The 17,562-nt window shown below is 52.0% G+C and overlaps 1 protein-coding gene across 1 annotated transcript in view; it reads left to right on the top strand.

Moving 5' to 3' along the window:
• The window catches only part of Wdr1 (WD repeat domain 1), a 40,562-nt gene that overhangs the window by 12,341 nt on the left and 10,659 nt on the right, over positions 1 to 17,562 (top strand). The window contains exons 4-10 of the mRNA XM_071614144.1: positions 2,531 to 2,678; positions 3,705 to 3,885; positions 11,823 to 11,900; positions 12,106 to 12,186; positions 12,495 to 12,728; positions 15,147 to 15,236; positions 17,181 to 17,335. Of these exons, the coding sequence (XP_071470245.1) occupies positions 2,531 to 2,678; positions 3,705 to 3,885; positions 11,823 to 11,900; positions 12,106 to 12,186; positions 12,495 to 12,728; positions 15,147 to 15,236; positions 17,181 to 17,335 (967 nt within the window). The remainder of the gene's footprint in view (positions 1 to 2,530; positions 2,679 to 3,704; positions 3,886 to 11,822; positions 11,901 to 12,105; positions 12,187 to 12,494; positions 12,729 to 15,146; positions 15,237 to 17,180; positions 17,336 to 17,562) is intronic.

Below are 17,562 nucleotides of genomic sequence, written 5' to 3'. Positions count from 1 at the left end.
GATGCCCAGATAGCCCTTGGAGTGCAGCAGAGGCCTCAAGGCAAGATACCTGGTTTCGCCCTATGCCCAGGGAAGGCTTTCTAGAGGAAGAGCTGACTGCCCAGAGATGAAGAGTTGCTGAGATCTCCTTAGGGACTGGAAAGCTGGCCCTGCCCACTGCTGCGTGCTCCCTCTGCTCCACCCCATGGTATTTGCTGAGTGTACAGTGGCACTTGTGGAGTGTAGGGATAATGCAGACACACCAAACACATCTGTTCCTTGCTGGAAATGGTGACACATACCTATAATCCCAGTTACTCGGGAGACAAGGCAAGAGGAGTGCGGGTTTTCAGGACTGCCCAGGCAAACTTAGTGAGACCATCTCAAATTTTTTTTTTTTTTTTTTTTTTGGTAAAGGGGATGGAGATCTAGCTTTGACATAGAATATGCCTGGGTTCTAACCCCAGTGCCAGGGGAAAATGACAGCTATTTCCCTCAGCTAGCTCCTTGTCCAGGTATGGACCATAGCCTGCTGGGGAAGGAGCTCTTCCCTGACACCACTATTCCCTACACTCTGTAATTTCTCTGCCTGGTCTTATCTCAGCCGATAGACCATTGCAGGTATGCCTCTTTCACTGTGCTTTCCCTCCAGGGCCCTCTGCAGGGCAGATACTTGGCCTGTGTGGGTCAGGGTTTGGCCACTGCTGTGGGCCTAGGCCCATCAGATTCAGGCCTCGGTGCCTGATCCCCAGGCTCCCTGTCACTGCCCCAGCTGCTTCTGGAAAGAACGAAATAAACAGGCAAGGCCTAGTTAATGTGTGAGGCCAATCGTCTGATGGGGGAGGATGCCAGTCAGGGAATGGAGCTGCAGCTAGCAGGAGGATCAGCAGCAGGTCTGTGAGCCTGGGAGGTGGAAAAGCTGGGCCCTGTCCTGTGACGCGCTGGGACACCCTCTGCCCTGTCCTGTTGAGCATTGTCTTCCCTGTGGGGCAGCATAGCCCCTGAATGTGCCCAAGCACAGCAGAACATGTGGCTGTGGTAAGCGTGGGTGAAGGTATGTATGTGTAAGGTTGTGCAGGCTTGTCCTCTCCAGTGCTGCCAGTTCTGCTGGCTCCACCCCTACATCCCTGACCACCCCCAGCCTGTTTATTAGCAGGGGGACTTAACTAAGCAGGTCAGTTGTCTCTGGAACACCCCTTGGCAGCATGCCAGCCTTTCTTCCTGAACCTCATCTAGAGGTGACAGAGGCCCCCTCTCATGTGTTCCCCCATGCATCTGCAGATCTCACTGCCCTGCTGGGTCTAGGCGCTGGCTCTGTTTGCACATGGGGAAGGGTCTTTCTGCAAAGCTAGAGTAAACTCATAGCATGTACTCACTGGGGACTAGGACTTCACATGTTAGTTTCAGCATCCCTAAGTGATGACAGTATTCTTTTTCCTGTAGTAGGTAGGACCACAAAGAGCCCTCATGACTTGTTTGAGGCCCACAGAGCTCACACTTAGCCGAGGTTGAATTTGGATCCAGCACTGGCTCCCAAGACCAGGCGCATGATAGTTGCCCTACACTGCCTCTGCTCTGCCCTCCCTTAGTGTGGGAGAAAGAAACGGAAGCGCTTTTTACTGGAACCTGCTGCTGAGTTTGTCCAGGCGAGTCCCCCGGAGAAGCTGTGCCTACCTGCTTGAAGGAAGAGGCATAGGTTCTAAGGCCTTAACAGAATAGCCAGACATAGTGGAGCATGTCTATAATCCCAGCTACTTGGGAGCCTTAGGCAGAAAGATCCATTGCAAGTGCAAGGTCAGCCTTGGCAGCTTAAGACCCTCTCTTAAAATAAAAATAAAAGCTGGGAATGAAGCTCAGTGGTAGATCACCCTTGAGTTCAATACCCAGTAGCACGAGAAAAATTTAGTGTGAAGTGCTATTATTTCTTCCTGCAGCCAACACTGCTTGCTGATTTGGAAAGCGTGTGTTGGGACTTTTGCTTACTGGTAGGATCGTGGTTGTGGGGGTGTACTCCTTTCATGTGTCCACTGCTGGTGCTGCGCTGACGGCAGAACTGGCTCCACATTCTGAACACAGCTCCCATTCATTCATAGCTTCTGCCGTGGCCATCTCGTGAGAGCATCTTTCTCTGCCCCAGATCCTAGGAATGGGATGGTTCATGTGCGTGTGTGATAAGTGGGGCTGCCGTCTCCCTGGCAGAGCACACTGGAGAGGTGCAGTGGTGCTGTTCCAGAGTGGAGTCCTGTTCTGAGTGCACTTGGTGGTCTGAGGCCTGAGCACCATTTGGATGCCCTCATTCGTAAAGCAGAACTGTTTCAAAGCATATTCAGGTTTTGCTACTGTGTGTCCCTGGGCTTTTCTGATACCTAAACAGGGTATGGTGTCCAAGCGAAATGCAGAGACCCCACGTGACAGCCCTTTGCAAGTGATGGCTTGACTTAGGACTGGCTAGGTGCCTAGGCCAGGCACACACAGCTTCTAGAACTAGGCTGGAGAAACCAGAGCTGCTGCTGAAGGAGGGTTGGCTCACCCTGCTCATCTGTGTCCCTAGATGTCTCTGGGAAATTGAGGATCTGGGATACCACACAGAAGGAACACCTCCTCAAGTATGAGTACCAGCCTTTTGCCGGGAAGATCAAGGACATTGCTTGGACTGAAGACAGTAAGAGGATCGCCGTGGTCGGGGAAGGAAGGGAGAAGTGAGTTGCTCACCTCAATCCCTCCATTCCCGTGGCCCCTACCACAGCTTGTCCCAAGGGGAGGGGCTGCAGTGAGGGCTGTGCCTGCTCCGCCCGTGTGGCTGATTCCTGACAGCATCAGCCCTCTGACCTTTTGCCCAGATGCATGGCTGGTCTGCCAGGGAGACTTGCATCACATTGGGGCTCTCGTCAAGGCGTAGGCCCCTTTTCTCTTCCCTCTCTGACATCCTTAGCCCTTTGCCTTCTGGAACTCCAGCTGTCAAGCCCACATTCCAGGCAGCAAGAGTGGGATAGGTGAAAGAGATGCACCTATTATCAGCATCTTCCCAAGAGCTCACACATGACCCTTGAAGACACACCCTTGTGTCTCTACTGGGCACATCACTGGGGTTCCCTGAGTGGTGAAGAGGGGATACCATCCTGGTCATGGGGCTGGTGACCAGCAGGGGCAGTGCTGAGCACAGGTTCCAGTGGTAAGGGTTCCCACAGCAGCTGCCCTCAAGCACTTGAATTTGACAACCTTGTGACTTTATTTATCTTTCTCAGAGGCTCTTTGTAATACTTGTTCTTGCAGGTATTAATTCTGGGGCTTTTCAAGTCCTCCCTGTTGGTTTTAACAGCTCCATTTCTTATTTAGTAACAAATAGTAACTAACACAGAACATTTTCATTGAATGCCAGCTGAGAACAAGGCATCTTCTTTCCAGCAGGGCATCTGTGGTAATTGGTATCCCCAGTGGCAGCTTCCTGGGGTGGGTGCCTTCCATATAGGAGGCACTGGCACTGGGCCATGGATACCTAGTCCCTTCCCAAAAGCATTAGAGTTGTTCCTGCTTATTCTTGGATTCTTTTGATAGATATCTGTGTAGCCAGAGTCACAGCCTGTCAAAGATATCCTGTTAGCAGCCCAAGCTAGAGTACCAACGTCCACCCCCAGCCTTAGTGCACAGACAGCTTAGCTGTTGCATTTCTCCTCCTCCTTCCAGGATTGATTTTTTTTCTCCTTGACTCCTCTTGTTGAATAAAGGTTTGGCGCAGTCTTCCTGTGGGACAGTGGCTCTTCCGTGGGTGAGATCACAGGACACAACAAAGTTATCAACAGCGTGGACATCAAGCAGAGCAGGCCATACAGGCTGGTGACAGGGAGTGATGACAACTGTGCTGCATTCTTTGAGGGACCCCCGTTCAAGTTCAAGTTTACAATTGGTGTAAGTGGATTCCTTGGGGCTTTGGGGTGAGCTTTATGGGTTGTATGGAAGCGTGGTGGAGTTCAAACCTGTTTAGATGCTGATTTGGGAGGTCAGAGTATGCATGTTGCCGCCGTGATGTGCAGGCAGAAAGTGGAGTTCAGCACGGGAAGCATTATGCAGAGGTAGAGAGCCCAACTTTCCCCCTGTCCTAGGCTGGCACTGAGGTTCCAGCAGGGAGGGGCCTCATTTCTGGATGATGTACATGTATCTGAGGTGAGGGCTGGGGTGTCCTGAGCCTGTAACCAGATGAGTGTCCTGAGCTGGAAAACTCTGTCAGAAAAGGGGGCCCAGGGCACTTGGAGCCTGCTGTTTGTCTGTGTCAACCTCAGAGTTGCTGAGGCACAGAGGAAATGAATTCCAGGACATCTAGATTGGTCTTTCTGGTGCCTCCCCTGTAGGGGCGATGAGATCAGAGACATGCCTACAGAGTGGCAGATGATTAGAAGAAACAGAAGTCTCTGAAAGGAACATGCCCCAAGCACGCTGGTAGAACGTGGCAGTCTTGGGTATATATGGTGGATCTCAGGGTCCCCACTCTGCACATGTCCCAGCAGGCCTTGCTTAGCCTCATGCTTTCCATTGTGAGACAGGAACATGGCCATAGACATATGAGGACAGTAGTCATGAATTTGAACTATGAATAGCTGCCTAGAGGCCAAGAATAGGAGTCGAACACCCAGTAGGGGAGGGTACAGCAGCTGGGCTTGGTGTGACCCTGCAGTCCTATACCTTTCCTGGCAAGTCTTGTGCATACACCATGGAAAAAGTAGCCGGTGCTAGTGCTGGTGATAGTCAAGGATGCAGCCATCTTTAACTACAAGAATGAGCATGTTGTCAGACTATTTGTCCCTCGAGGGGATCAGGCTGAGGGGTCTTGGGACTCATTGTCTTTGAGGAACCTCAGTGGTTCCAGTGTCCATGCCTCAGGAGCAATGTAACAAGATAATGTCCTTAATGTGGTTCCCTAAGAACTGTTCATTTAATGACCTGACGTAATGAATGATAACTAGCAGTAGTGTCACAGGAAAGGGCAAGGGCAAGACTTGCAGTGGGTAGAATTTCCTGAGACATCCTGGTTTCGGGTACAGATGGGCTGTCCAAGGGTTTTTCATTTGTAGTGAAACCAGCCTCGTTTTGATCCTGGAGCCTCAGCCTGAACAGGTTCGGGTGGCTGGCAGTCTGTTTGGGAAACCAAGTGAGGCCTCTGTGTCTAGCTGAGTATGTGGCTCCTGGGTTCCTTCTGAACACCCTCTAGTTCTCAGATCCTGTCTCCTGTGGCTACTGTCTAATTGGTAGGTAGTAGAGACGTAGCTATTTTGGGAACTTTGTTGAAGGCTGCAGCTCAAGGTCAGTGTTTCTTAACTGGGGTAGTGGTCCTGTGAATTATAGGGTGAGTGATGCTGAGCCAGCCAAACACCCAGACCCAAATCCAAGGGTGGAAGGAAGAGAGTAAGAGGTTCTGTGCCAGCCAGAGTCTGCCCCACTTTCCAGGTCCCCCACTAAGTTCTGTTTGGCTTTGATCTGGGCTGGCTGTTTGTGGGTGGGGCTTCTTGTCCTACCCTGCAAGGGCTCCTTTCCTTTGCCAGAGCAACCAAAGGATGCATAATGGAACCAGGGTCCCGGAGTGGCTGAGCCTGTGCCCTGCACCCTGTGACCTTTGTGTGTGTTTGGGGGCTGGGCTAGAGTCTTTTGTCTTCCTTTCTAACCTCAGCACACAGTATTTATCCACAGCACCAGTCCGGGTATGCAGGAAGAGTTTGTCAACTGGCACTGTCCCCAGGATGGGTACTACTGCTTAGAAAGTCCTTCCTGGAGCCCAAGCCCACAGGTCCTGTCTGAGGACCTCGGAGCAGTGGGATAGGGCTGTGCACCAAGGATTGGAGACACTGAGAGGCTGGCTGTGACCTTTAGACTAGGTGTCTCTGGGCTCCCCAGGTGATGGTGACCCTCCCCTTCAGCCCACACTGTGGGAAGACTCGAGACCTGTGAATGTCCACATGTTCACCAGTGGTGGTTTAGACTTTGTCTAATGGTATTCTTCTGGGCTCAGGTGGAAGGGACAGGGAATATGCTCTGGGACCCCACACCTGCCCAGAATGCCTGGTAGGTGTTGATGTTTTTGAAATCCAGATGTAATTGTTGGCGTGTATGTGGCCCAGGTCCACGTATGCACAGGCGCAGGGGTAAAGCTGCAGTTGTGGGGGCTTGGTGGTGGGCTGCTTGTCCTCTGTACTCATTCCTGCCCCATTCCTCTTAATGGGGAGTGAGGTTGAGGTCAGAAAGCCCATTTATCCCCCCAAACTAAAGGGCAAGTGTGCAGACAGATGGGTTAAGGAAGGGATTGCATTGACGTATGTGAGGCAGTAAGGGTGTTTGTGGGAGGCTTGATGGGTCGAGCACCTACTGGGCTGCTGCTTATGTGTGGGTTTTCCAGTGTTCTCCAAAGCTTGTGACATAGAAGTTCTAAAGAATTAATTGAGCCTTTCTTTTGTAAAACTGCACCTTTCTTTCGTAAAAGGTTTTTAAAAATTAAAATGTGTGGAGTCCCCACCCCGCCGCCAGAGAGGACATTAAGCTCCTCTTACAGTGAAGTCCAAACAGGAGCAGTCTTTTGTCCCCAGCTCTTTAGTTCCTAACCTCATGACTGCCAGGGATCAGGACTGCCCCGCTTCATCCCCAGCTGTGCAGACTGAGTGGCCACTGCCTACTGGAACCTTCTGCTGAGAGTGAGCAGCCCACAGGCAGTGCTGTCGTGTGCCGTCCATCCATTCCCACACAGCCCTCCCTGCCCCGCAGCTGGTGAAGGCGAGAGACCTGGGCAGCTGGGGGCCTGGAGTGCAGAGATTGCTGACAACGCCATAGGAAGTTTCCCAGGCACCTGATCAGGAAGGGATCCATCGCATGTGGCTGGGGAAGGGTACAAGGGTCAGTTCAAGCTTTTGCCTTGAGAAGAGTGAGTTGTCTGGAATTTCAGCCCCTAGTATGCTTTGGCAAACCCCTGGGATGCTGTGCTGCAGTGGCAGTGAAAGCATAGCTCAGAGGAGAGCAGGAGAAACCTTCTCTATAGAGGTCATGTTGGGCCACGCCTTCTGGTAGGCCCAAGTTTGGGGGTCATACTGCCTTCTGTTCAAGAGCTCTTTGCCCAAGGTGAGTGTAGACTGCTGGCTCCTCTGAATTAGAGTCCTGGCTCACCTTAGATGCCCCTGCATCCTCCAGACCTGGGATCACGGCCCAGCTTTGTCTGCATTTGAAGATGGGGGTGGTGGTGAAACCCTTTTCCTGGAGTGGACCCCATATGCCTTGTCCTTTTTTCTCCTGTAGCAGGTCCACACCACCTTGTTCTTTCCTGCTCACATTCTAGATGCAACATGTGGTTCCCCCACTCCAGGATCACAGGAGAGACTGGGTCTGAGAAGGGGGTGAGGTTTGGGCCCAGTGGGCTCCCTCTCCAGCACTCACACTCTGTGGATGGAGGACCTGGCTGTGGCCTAAGGAGAAGGGGGTGGTCTCCCTTGCTCCCCCATGGGGATTTTTTCATGCTAAGTGTGTCCCTCTATAGAGGGACAAGTGTATGTTTGCACTTGCGATCAAGACCCACCAGGCTCTCACTTGCCCTCTGCTTCCTCCTGAAAGGTGAGCATTTCGCTGCCCTGGGGTGACCACAGCTTCCACAGCTGCTTTCGCATCCTGGTTCCCAGGGTTGATGGTGAATGGTAAAGTCTCTGATCCTGTAGATTGCTTGGAGTAGCAGTGACCATGTGACCTGGAACTGGGAGCTCCCTGCCAATTCCAAGGGGAGCAGATGTGCACTGAGGGGCCTGGTCTTCCAGGCTGGTGGCACTCTGTCCCTCATCCCGGGATGGCACTCACCCCTCACAGCAGACTCTGAACTGGACTTTCCCACCTCCAGGAGAGGAGGAGAATGAACTAGGCCAGAGCCTGTTGTGGCTCCTGATGCAGGTGCCATCTTCTAGACCAGGCAGCCTGAGCTCTAAACATGTCAGCCTCTTGGTTATTGTTTTTGTTTTTTTTTTCTCTGTCCTTCCTCATGGCAGGACAGAAAGCAGACATTTCCATTCTTAAGTGCTTCTGGCTGCCTGCTCTGAGCAAGCCTCTGGGCCCCCATAGCTCCAGGATCCTGCTGACAGCAGGGAGTGGCCCCGGGACAGAGTGAATCTGTTGTCCATTCAATGGGTCCTTGATCCCCAGAGAAAAGTTGTAACAGGGCTTCCTGTCCCATGTGAGGGGGAACTGTAGGCAGCAAGGGGCAGGGTACTCCTTTGGGCTTCTTAGCCCACGCTGAGGCAGTTGAAGGGCACAGTCCTGCCCTCTGGATACTTTACAGGGAAGACAGCTGGCGACTGAGGAAGAAGCCATGTATAGAGGGGAAATTGGGCAGAAGGAAGGAAACCTTCGTTTATGTTCAAGGGGAAACCTGTTGTTGGAGCGCTGACAGCCCTGGGACTGTGGAGGCATGCGCTGGGCTGGTTTGGGAGGATCTGGGGGACATAGGTCATGTAGAGGTAGGGGTGGGCATTCTTATATACAGTGACAGCCTAAGCTGATGGGAATTGAGAGTTCCCAGAAAGGACACCTGAGCTGACCAGGTAGTTAGCATGTACACATTGGAGCCAGGCCACCTAGAGCCCAGGGTCACCCTGTCCCTGCCCATGGTGTGGACTTGGGTGGTTATTAATAAGTTATCTAATTGCTTCAAACTTTGGTTTCCTGTGATGAGAGGGAGATGATGGGGGTGGAGGTACAGTGAGGGAGGTAGGAGGGAAGGGAGGGTTCTTGGGGGACTTACTGACACAGCCTGCACCAGGGATCCATGAGTCTTGGCTATGAAGGAGTGGGCAGGTACAGTGGCCTCTGTATCTAAGGCTTGACCTGTGAGATTGCTCTGTGAGCCCTCTGGTTGACTGGCACAGGCTAGGAGTCCAGCTCAGGAGGCGGCCAGGTCAGGCAGCCCGTGAAATCACCCAGCCTTCAGACTGGCCATGACAGTCCCCCAAACACTCCCTGTCTGCACTGTCCTCCTCCCTGTGGGAAGCGCTATTTTTAGCCCTCACTTTCCTTGGTTAATGGGCTAGTCTCTGCTCCCTGCCTGTGAAGGGGCTATTTCAGGAGCAGACATCAGTCTTCTGCCATTTGGACTCTTGGTGCTTGGCTGAGTTGCAGGAATCCCTGACGGAACTGGGGCTCTAAAGCAGAGGGCCCTGGGTGCATGTGGCCCTGGCACTCAAAGGGCATCTACTTTGTATAGCCTTCATTGGGCCCCTCTCTTAAAACTGTGTGATCCCCAAGACACACAACACTGGCCCTACTAGAGCCTTCAGAGTGAACACTTGGGCTGAACCACAGACAGCTGTGGGGTTCTAGGGCCTGGGCATCTGGGGGTGATTCCCAGGAGTATCTGTGTGTGGTCTCAGGGAACCTGTGAAAATGGGAGTTCATTACGGTTTGGAATTGGCTAAATATTCTTCTCTTAATTCATGGTACATTTCCTACCGATGGAGTCTGCCCCCCTCTGAACCACATTCAGTCCCGGCTCTGTTCCATTGGGATGAGTGCTTTTGGCCTCCCAGTTCTGGAAGACCCTGCTGCCTCTGCAGGCAGAGAAACCTGGGGTGAGCTGACAGCACATCTCTTCTGTCCCCTTCACTATCCAGGAAACACTGGGGGAGTGCAACAAGCTAGCACAGAGGCCAGGCCAAGCTCCCTGAGGAGGCAGAGCTGGGCAGAGCCAGCTGGTCTGTCTGTGGTTACATCTTACTCTGGTTGGACTTCATCTGCAAGGCAGGGATATGCATGCTGACCCATCCTATTACTGGATCACATATTAACTTAAGAGACAGAAGTTGGTGGAAGGAATCAGAAGATGGAGGAGGCCTTTCATCTGAAATCTCTATCTTCAGGGGCTTTAGGGTATAAAGAGCTTTTATAAGGGAAGAGGAGGGTACTGTGAGTGAGTCAGCGGGCAGAACACCCCACTTGCCAGTCAGGGTCTTCCTCACTGAGTGCTCTCTGCCTTTGCTTTCTTCCCAAAACATAAAAAATGTTTTTTTCCTGGGGTGAGTATCATCATTTTCTTTTTAGCCAAATACCACTATTCTGCAAGTTATTTAACACAGTTTACAGGTTAATTGGTGACATGACAAATGCCATTTACCATGGGACTAAAGAGAGCAGAGACCTTACAGAGGCCTCTCCTTGGAGTTTAGAATATCTGGGTGAAAAGGATGGATCATTAAAAGATCAAGGATGGGCTGGGCATGGTGACACATGCCTGTAATCCTAGTGGCTTGGGAGGCTGAGGCAGGAGGATCAAACTCAGTGAGAGACCCTGTCTCAAAATAAAATATAAAAAAGGGCTGGGGATATGGCTCAGTAATTAAGCACCTCTGGGTTCAATCCCCAGTGCCAAAAAAAAAAAAAAAGATCGAGGATGGGTTGTCCAAAGATTAGAGAATTGATTAGGAGTGGGAGGCCAAAGGATTTTTGTGCACTGGCACAGTCTGGCAGGTTCTATCTCAGAAGCCCTCCTTCCACAGATTTTGCATCTCAGCTGGCCCCTGCACTCCTGAGGGAATTGTGGTGTGAGTGCTGTTGCTGACTGTGGACAGAGGGACATTGCACTCAGTGTGCAGTGGGCTCACACAGCTGGGAAATGGATGGCAGGGTGGTTGTACTTGGTCTCAGGAGTTAAGGATCTGACCTCTGGGATGGCTCCCAGCCAGAGCGTGCCCGGGCCTGCCCAGCACCTGCCATGGCCCAAGGCCAGTGCAGTTGGAACAAAACTCCCAACAAGAAACTGGAGGCCAGATTCCCACGGCAGGCACTCCTCAAGTTACCCAGCCTTTCTGGGCCTGGTGTTCTGCAAATAGCTTGCCCGAGGCTAACCATTGCCCCTGTTGGTAGTAAAGTAAACAGGTTGCCCGGGTGGCAGAGGTAGAAGCAGTTCTTCTGCTGGTCTGAGATGGAATTTGGAAAGTTAGTTTTGAGGTAAATGCAGTTTGGTGGGTTGTGCCTATTGGTAAACTGCTTTTCTCCAACTCAATTGCTTTTTTTTCGTTGTACCAGTTGTTGAACCCAGAGGTACTTTACCACTGAGCTATATAACCAGTCTTTTTTTGAGACTGGCCTTAAATTTAGGATTCTCCTGCCTCCCACCTCACCCTTTCAGGTTGCTGGGATTACAGGCAGGTCCACTACACCTGTCCTCCAACTCATCTTACCTCCAAATGCTAGAAAACACTTAAGCAGGAAAGGTTTGTCTCGGAAATAGCATGAAAAATCAAAAGAAACTAAAATTTAAAACATGCTGCAGAGTTTAAACTCAAGGAGGGAATTTCGAGCACCATAACCAGGGCCGAGGTTGCTGTCACATCTTAGCAATGGGGTGGAGCCCTGGGCCTGCCTAAGCTGCAGCACCTTGTGAGAATCCCCCACCTTGCCGCACTCAGAGCACTTCTCCTCAGTCAGACTCTTGTTCCTAAAGAAAGCCTAACCATGTTTCATCCTCTACATATGCCCCCTAACACCTATTGTCTTCTGGGCTCTGGAGCCTCAGGACAGGGCCTCATGGTCCTGGCTGCAGTGAAACCTGAGGGTTGGGGCAGGAACTCTCTTGAGAGCCCAGAAGAGAACAGGTCAGGGTGTGCATGACTGGGAGAGGAGGCCTAGCTGAAGGACAGCCTTCCAGGCAGAGCCATGGGGCGGCAGAGCCGAGGAGGCTGAATTGAGCACTGGGGGCCACTGCCTGGATTTTTTCTGAGCACTGGCATTTTCTTGGGACTTGAGATTCCCATGCCTAGCTAGCGTGGGAGGCAGCTGTGCATGTCATAGAGAATGCTCCTGAAGTTGGTCTGCTGATAACTGTCCTCTTCCCACAGGACCACAGCCGCTTTGTCAACTGTGTGCGATTCTCTCCTGATGGGAACAGATTTGCCACAGCCAGTGCTGATGGCCAGGTAAGGATCAGGGGCGGGCAGTGGACAGGCAGGCCTCCAAGCGCCCTCCACTCTCCCACCTCCTAAGGCATAGACACAGGGTGTCCTTGTAAAGAGCATGGGAGGCTCAGTCTGTAAAGTCACAGCCCCTGGAGAAATAGGTGCTAATTTCCCAAGGGCATTCACACATTGGTTGCTTGATCCACACGTTTTTGTTTCTTGGAAGATATACATTTATGACGGGAAGACAGGAGAGAAAGTGTGTGCGCTTGGAGAAGGCAAGGCCCACGAGGGAGGAATTTATGCTGTGAGTATGATCTGATTCCTGGCACGGTGAATGTAATTTGGCCGAGTCTGTGTTCCCCGCCACTGCTGTTCATTTTGAAGTTAAAACTTTGAAAAGAGGGGTAAAGGTGATAAAGTGGAGCTGTGTGGTTACAGGGAGGTGGCAGCGGCTGCCAGTGGCTAGAGTGGAGCCTGGGACTGAGCAGTCCCATCACCTCCCCGGCTTGGCTTTTCCCACTCAGAAATGGGGGTTGTGGACAAGCAGGTATCTGGGGTCTCTTTCCACTCAGAAATTCTCTGACATTTGACTCCTTATTTTTGTTTGAGTAGATTAGTTGGAGCCCTGATAGCACCCATTTGCTTTCTGCCTCTGGAGACAAAACCTCTAAGATTTGGGATGTTGGCGTGAACTCTGTTGTCAGCACATTTCCCATGGGCTCCAGTGTTCTGGACCAGCAGCTGGGCTGCCTGTGGCAGAAGGACCACCTGCTCAGCATCTCGTTGTCTGGGTACATCAATTACCTGGACAAGAACAACCCCAGCAAGCCCCTGCGGGTCATCAAGGTGAGGCTTACTCCAGGCTATGGTTCCCCTTTGGAACAGGTAGGAAAAGGACCTGGGTGGCTAGGAAGAGGGGGAACTAAGACCATGTGGAAACTATAGTGATGCCCCCAGACCTCCTCACCCTCAAGGTTTTGGCAGAAGGCCTGGATACTGGTTGTTTTTCTGGGACATGTTTAGCAGAGGTGGGAGACCAGATGCCAAGTCGGCTTGAGCTACTGTGAAAGCTGGACAGTTGGGCCTGAGGGTTTCAGGGTCAGTGACGATTGCCCTCTACTCCTGGGAGTCATTACTTCCTAAGGGACTTGTCCTCCCCTGGTTAGGAGAGCCCAGACTGTGCCTAGTGACTGCAAGGCAAGACCAGTGTAGGTGGTAGTGCAGTGTGAGGCTGAAGTGGACAGCAAGGACCTGGAGACTGGGCAGACAGTGTGCATGATTTGGACATGGCCCTCAGTATCAGGGAGCAGTAGCACATGAACTTGGAGGAAGTACGTGAAAGTCCAAGGGAGAAAGCCTGGGGAGAATTTGGTGATGGCTTCTGAACCTTTCATGGGAGGACTCAACTGTGCCAGGTGCTGCAGGCTCCTGCGCTCCATAGGCCATGTGGGGCCTGCCTTCTCCCTCCACCTGCCCCTGCCACTTCTCATGTCCCTGCATCTGCTGGTAGCTCAGGTCACCCTCCCTGTCTCTGGTAGTCCACTTAGGTGAGCCCACAACCAGATCCTGTGCCAGGAACCCCATCCTGGCAGCTGAGCTTTCTCCTGTGGTTACTTGCTCTGGGTGGAAACCCTAGCACTTCCCTGCCGCCCTGTGGCCTAGCTGCTATGAACTAGGTAACAGTGCCTCAGAGGGTCCGAGCTCTGCAAGGTCATCATCTCCACTTTATAGGTGAACTTCCTTACAGGAAGGGGCCTCCGTGCAAGTGACTCCTTGAGTGGGGAAGCCCAGTGCTGTCCTAAAGACAGGGAATCGGAAGTCCTTCTGTGCATCAGATCCCAGATTCCTTGGGGTGACGAGTATGGAAGGGTAGGAGTGCATAGCCTAGAGGCAGGGAGGTCATGCCTGAGAAGCTAAGCAGGCTTACCAAAGACCGACACTGCTCTGCTGGGCCCCCCAAGAACAATGACAAGAAATTGCACATGCAATTTCTCTAGCTTCCACGTGAGAGAAAACGTATGGCCTTTGACTTTCTGAGTGTCTTTATTTTGCTTAACATAAGAGCCAGCTTTTTTAATACTCTGGTCGTGGAAGGGACACCAGTGACAGCATAGCTATAGGTTGAGAGCTTGCCTCCTTCACAAGGCAGCAAGTGGGCATGCAGGTCCCCAGGGTCTTGCTGAGCATAGGTTCTGTCAGCTGGTCAGGCAGGCTTAGATTCCCAGCAAGGGCCCCACTGATTTGACCACACTTTAAGTAGCAGGATGGGCCGGATGCTGTTGAGAAGAGATCCTCTGGCTCGTAATGCTCCTTACTGGGACACATAATGAGTTCACCCCCATGTTTCCACCAGAAAGATGGAAATGACTCACTGGTTCTCCATCCTGCCAAGAACTGTGTGTACCTTTCTCTGAGGGTAAATGCCATATTGTGGTAGCAAGTGGAACCCCACAAAATGCTTGGAAATTTCCTGGGAAAAAGCCCTGAGCATGCACTGTGCCAGCTGGCACTTGAACTTGATGATAAAGAACAGAGAGACACTGGGGCCGGGGAGAGGTTGATTAGACCACACATCGGCCAGGATTTCTGTTCCAGAAGCAGTTATAGGAGAGGTTAAATGCCACCTCTGGAAGCACGTGTCTGGTTTAGACGAATCCTCTACACACACACACACACACACACACACACACACTCAAACTCATGCACCCTAGTCCCTAGCAGTCAAGGAGGTTCGGGTAGGGGTGTCAGGTCATTGGACAGCTTTGGTTGGGAGTGGGCATTTGGGAGAGACCTCACCAGGCAGGGCCTGAAGCCAGAGTGGCAAGCTTGCTGTGTGAGCACTGATTACCCTCATGTCCACCTCATCCAGTGCAAGGTGGAATCCAGATAGGATTCTCACCTGTGATAGGCAGGAGCAGCATTTCCTCCTATAGGTGGCTTGAAAGTGGCTGGGCAAAGGCATGTATGTCTACAGTGAAAGGCTCAAGTGCTGTTGTTATGGGACCATGTCCTTGGAGCCAGTGCCTGGGAGGAGGCACAAAATGGCATGGGTTTGTCAGATGATTGATCAACCATGGGGAGACCAGCTGCAATTTGTGGAACATGTATATGGGCATTGTGGTGACCAGTGTCTCTGCATCCTCGTCTGCACATGTTGAGGGACCTGTTTCCTCCCTCTCACCAGAAGAGTGACTGACAAGTTAAGTTGCAGAGGGCAGGGCAGCAAGTCCTCAGCTCACCCTGCCCTGGCCTTCTCCTCCACAGGGCCACAGTAAGTCAATCCAGTGTCTGACGGTGCACAAAAACGGCGGCAAGTCCTACATCTACTCTGGGAGCCACGATGGGCACATTAATATCCTTTGACTCAGGGAGCTGGCTCTAGCCTCTGGCAGAATTTCTTGTTCCCACGGTGCTGGAGGTCAGGCCAGCCAGGTGGCACAAGCGCCAGCACCAAGCTTTGAGCAGCGCTGCCCTCTGTGGTGCGTGGCCTGCACTGAGGGCTCCTAGTCTCAGGCTGTGGACTCGGGAAGCCCTGCAGCCACTGCACAGCCAGGCACTTCTTGCTGTGCAGCTCAGTGTGCTGCTTGGCGTCTCTGAACATGAGCTTCTTTTCTTATAAAGGACAGCTGGTGCTAACCTTGTCCCTGTCACAGGCAGTGGAGTCATTGGGTCTTAGAATTCAGAAGGTCTTAGAAACCCCTTGATGGAGTCTTGAAAATGGAAAAACAAGCTGAAAGAGATAGGATTTCTTCCTCAGAGTCCCACAGCCAGTGAACAACACAGCTGAGACCAGAAGTCCCAAGGAGGTTCCATGTGGCTCCTCAGTGACATTCCCTGGAGGCATGTGGGGCCCCCACACTAGCTTCCCTGTCCAAGGGTTCCTACTGTGCTTTCTGTCCTCGAAGGAAGGACACACTGAAGCCCTGGGCAGCCACTCCAGGGTAGATGGGGCCCAGGTGCCTGCACACTCCATTGAGTCAGCAGTCACCATTTCCTTCTGCCCCCTGCCATGTATGTTCCCGCAGTGCCAGGCCACCCTGTGTGTAGATAGCCTTTGTTCTGCATGCCACTGTCCCTCCTGGAGTGGGCTGCTCCACACCCCTTTCTTTATGCCTCAGAAGCCCACCTTGTCTCTTTAGGGCTTTGAGGTTTTTATAAGACCCAAGAAGGTTCTTCCAGCCTACAGAGGGAGCAGATAAGCCCCTCTCTGCCCCACTGGATGGGAGGAAAAGCATCACAGCTGGTGGCAGACAAGGCCCGAGGACCAGTCTCCTGTGGTCACAGTTGGACTTCAGCAGGCCCTGGGCACTGTTCTCTTGTCCTAGTGTCAGGACTTTAAAGTCCCTGACTTTAGCCGTGTCTTGCACCTGGCTGGACTCGCCCCAGCAGTGTCAACCTTGAACACACAGTCAGCTTCCAAAGAACCATGATCTTCATTGAAAATAAGATTCCTGTTTGTCAGTGTAAAAGTAGTCTCATTGCTTAAGCCACAACTTACACCTGGACACCTCAGGCTCAGAAACCGTACACTGGCCCATGGAAAGGTGTGTCACCCCCAGGTCTGTCACCTAGCATCACCTGGTGAGCAATGTTGCATAGCCAGCCTCACTGGGGATGGCCATGGGCTTGACTGTGTGTAACAGAAAACAAATGAGACGGCCTACTTGCCCAGAGTTCCAGCAGACAGTGTCCATCTGAGCTGTCCACTCCACGCATAGCGTTCTCTAGTCTTTTGTGAACCACCTCTGAGGGCACTTCCATGAGTCATAGTGGGCATCCTTTATTCAGACATTTTGGGGCTGGATTATTTTCAAATTTGGAAATATTTGCATATATAAGTTTGCAGGGGACTCAAGTCTAAACACAAAATTGCAGTTGTTTTATAGTGTACCTAGTATACCTTATACCCTGAAGGTAACTTTATGTACAGTATTTTTAACATGCCTGCATTTTGACTGTACCATCATGTGAATGAATGGGATTTTCATTTACAGGATCATGTCCACAGAAAGTTTCAGACTTTGGCACTTTCTGGGTTGGGGATGCTTGATCTGTGCTGTCACAGATAGGATTCCATGTTCTGGAGCAGTCAGGCTCTTACCACCTCGGTCCGTGGAGTCGGACAACCTGCTGCCCTGCAGTCAGGACACTGCACTGCTTTCTGAAATGCTGGGCTTGAATGTCTGAGAGGGTGCCTGTGTCCTCTCACTGCTTTGCTGCTCTTTCTGGGCCTCCTGGGCAAGGGATTGCTATGGCAGGCACCACCCTTCTGAGGCCATCCTTAACCCTGCCCTACATTATTGGGATTCAGAGACAGGGGAAAATGACTCCTTTTCTGGAAAAGGCCACACGAATCAGGTGTCCAGGATGACTGTGGACGAGTCTGGGCAGCTCGTCAGCTGCAGCATGGATGACACTGTGCGCTATACCAACCTCATGCTGAGGGACTACAGGTGAGAGCTGCCTGTGGGGCCAGGGATGGGCTGGAGGGGTCCATAATGAGCCACTGCTGCCCACAAAGGGCCCACACTAGGGGCAGTGGCTTTTCTCAGTGATGTTTTATTTGCTCTTTCCACTTCTAAGCATTGTTCTGTTGTCAGGTCTGAGCTACAGGGTCCATGTGACCTACATGTAGCTCCTAAAACAGTGACCAGGGGTAGGCTCTGTCCTGGGAGTGAAT

The sequence above is a fragment of the Marmota flaviventris genome, chromosome 7, assembly GCF_047511675.1.
Source record: "Marmota flaviventris isolate mMarFla1 chromosome 7, mMarFla1.hap1, whole genome shotgun sequence".
NCBI lineage: Eukaryota > Metazoa > Chordata > Mammalia > Rodentia > Sciuridae > Marmota > Marmota flaviventris.
The sequence above is the reverse complement of the archived record's forward strand: the minus strand, read 5'-3'. Positions and strand labels throughout refer to the sequence as shown.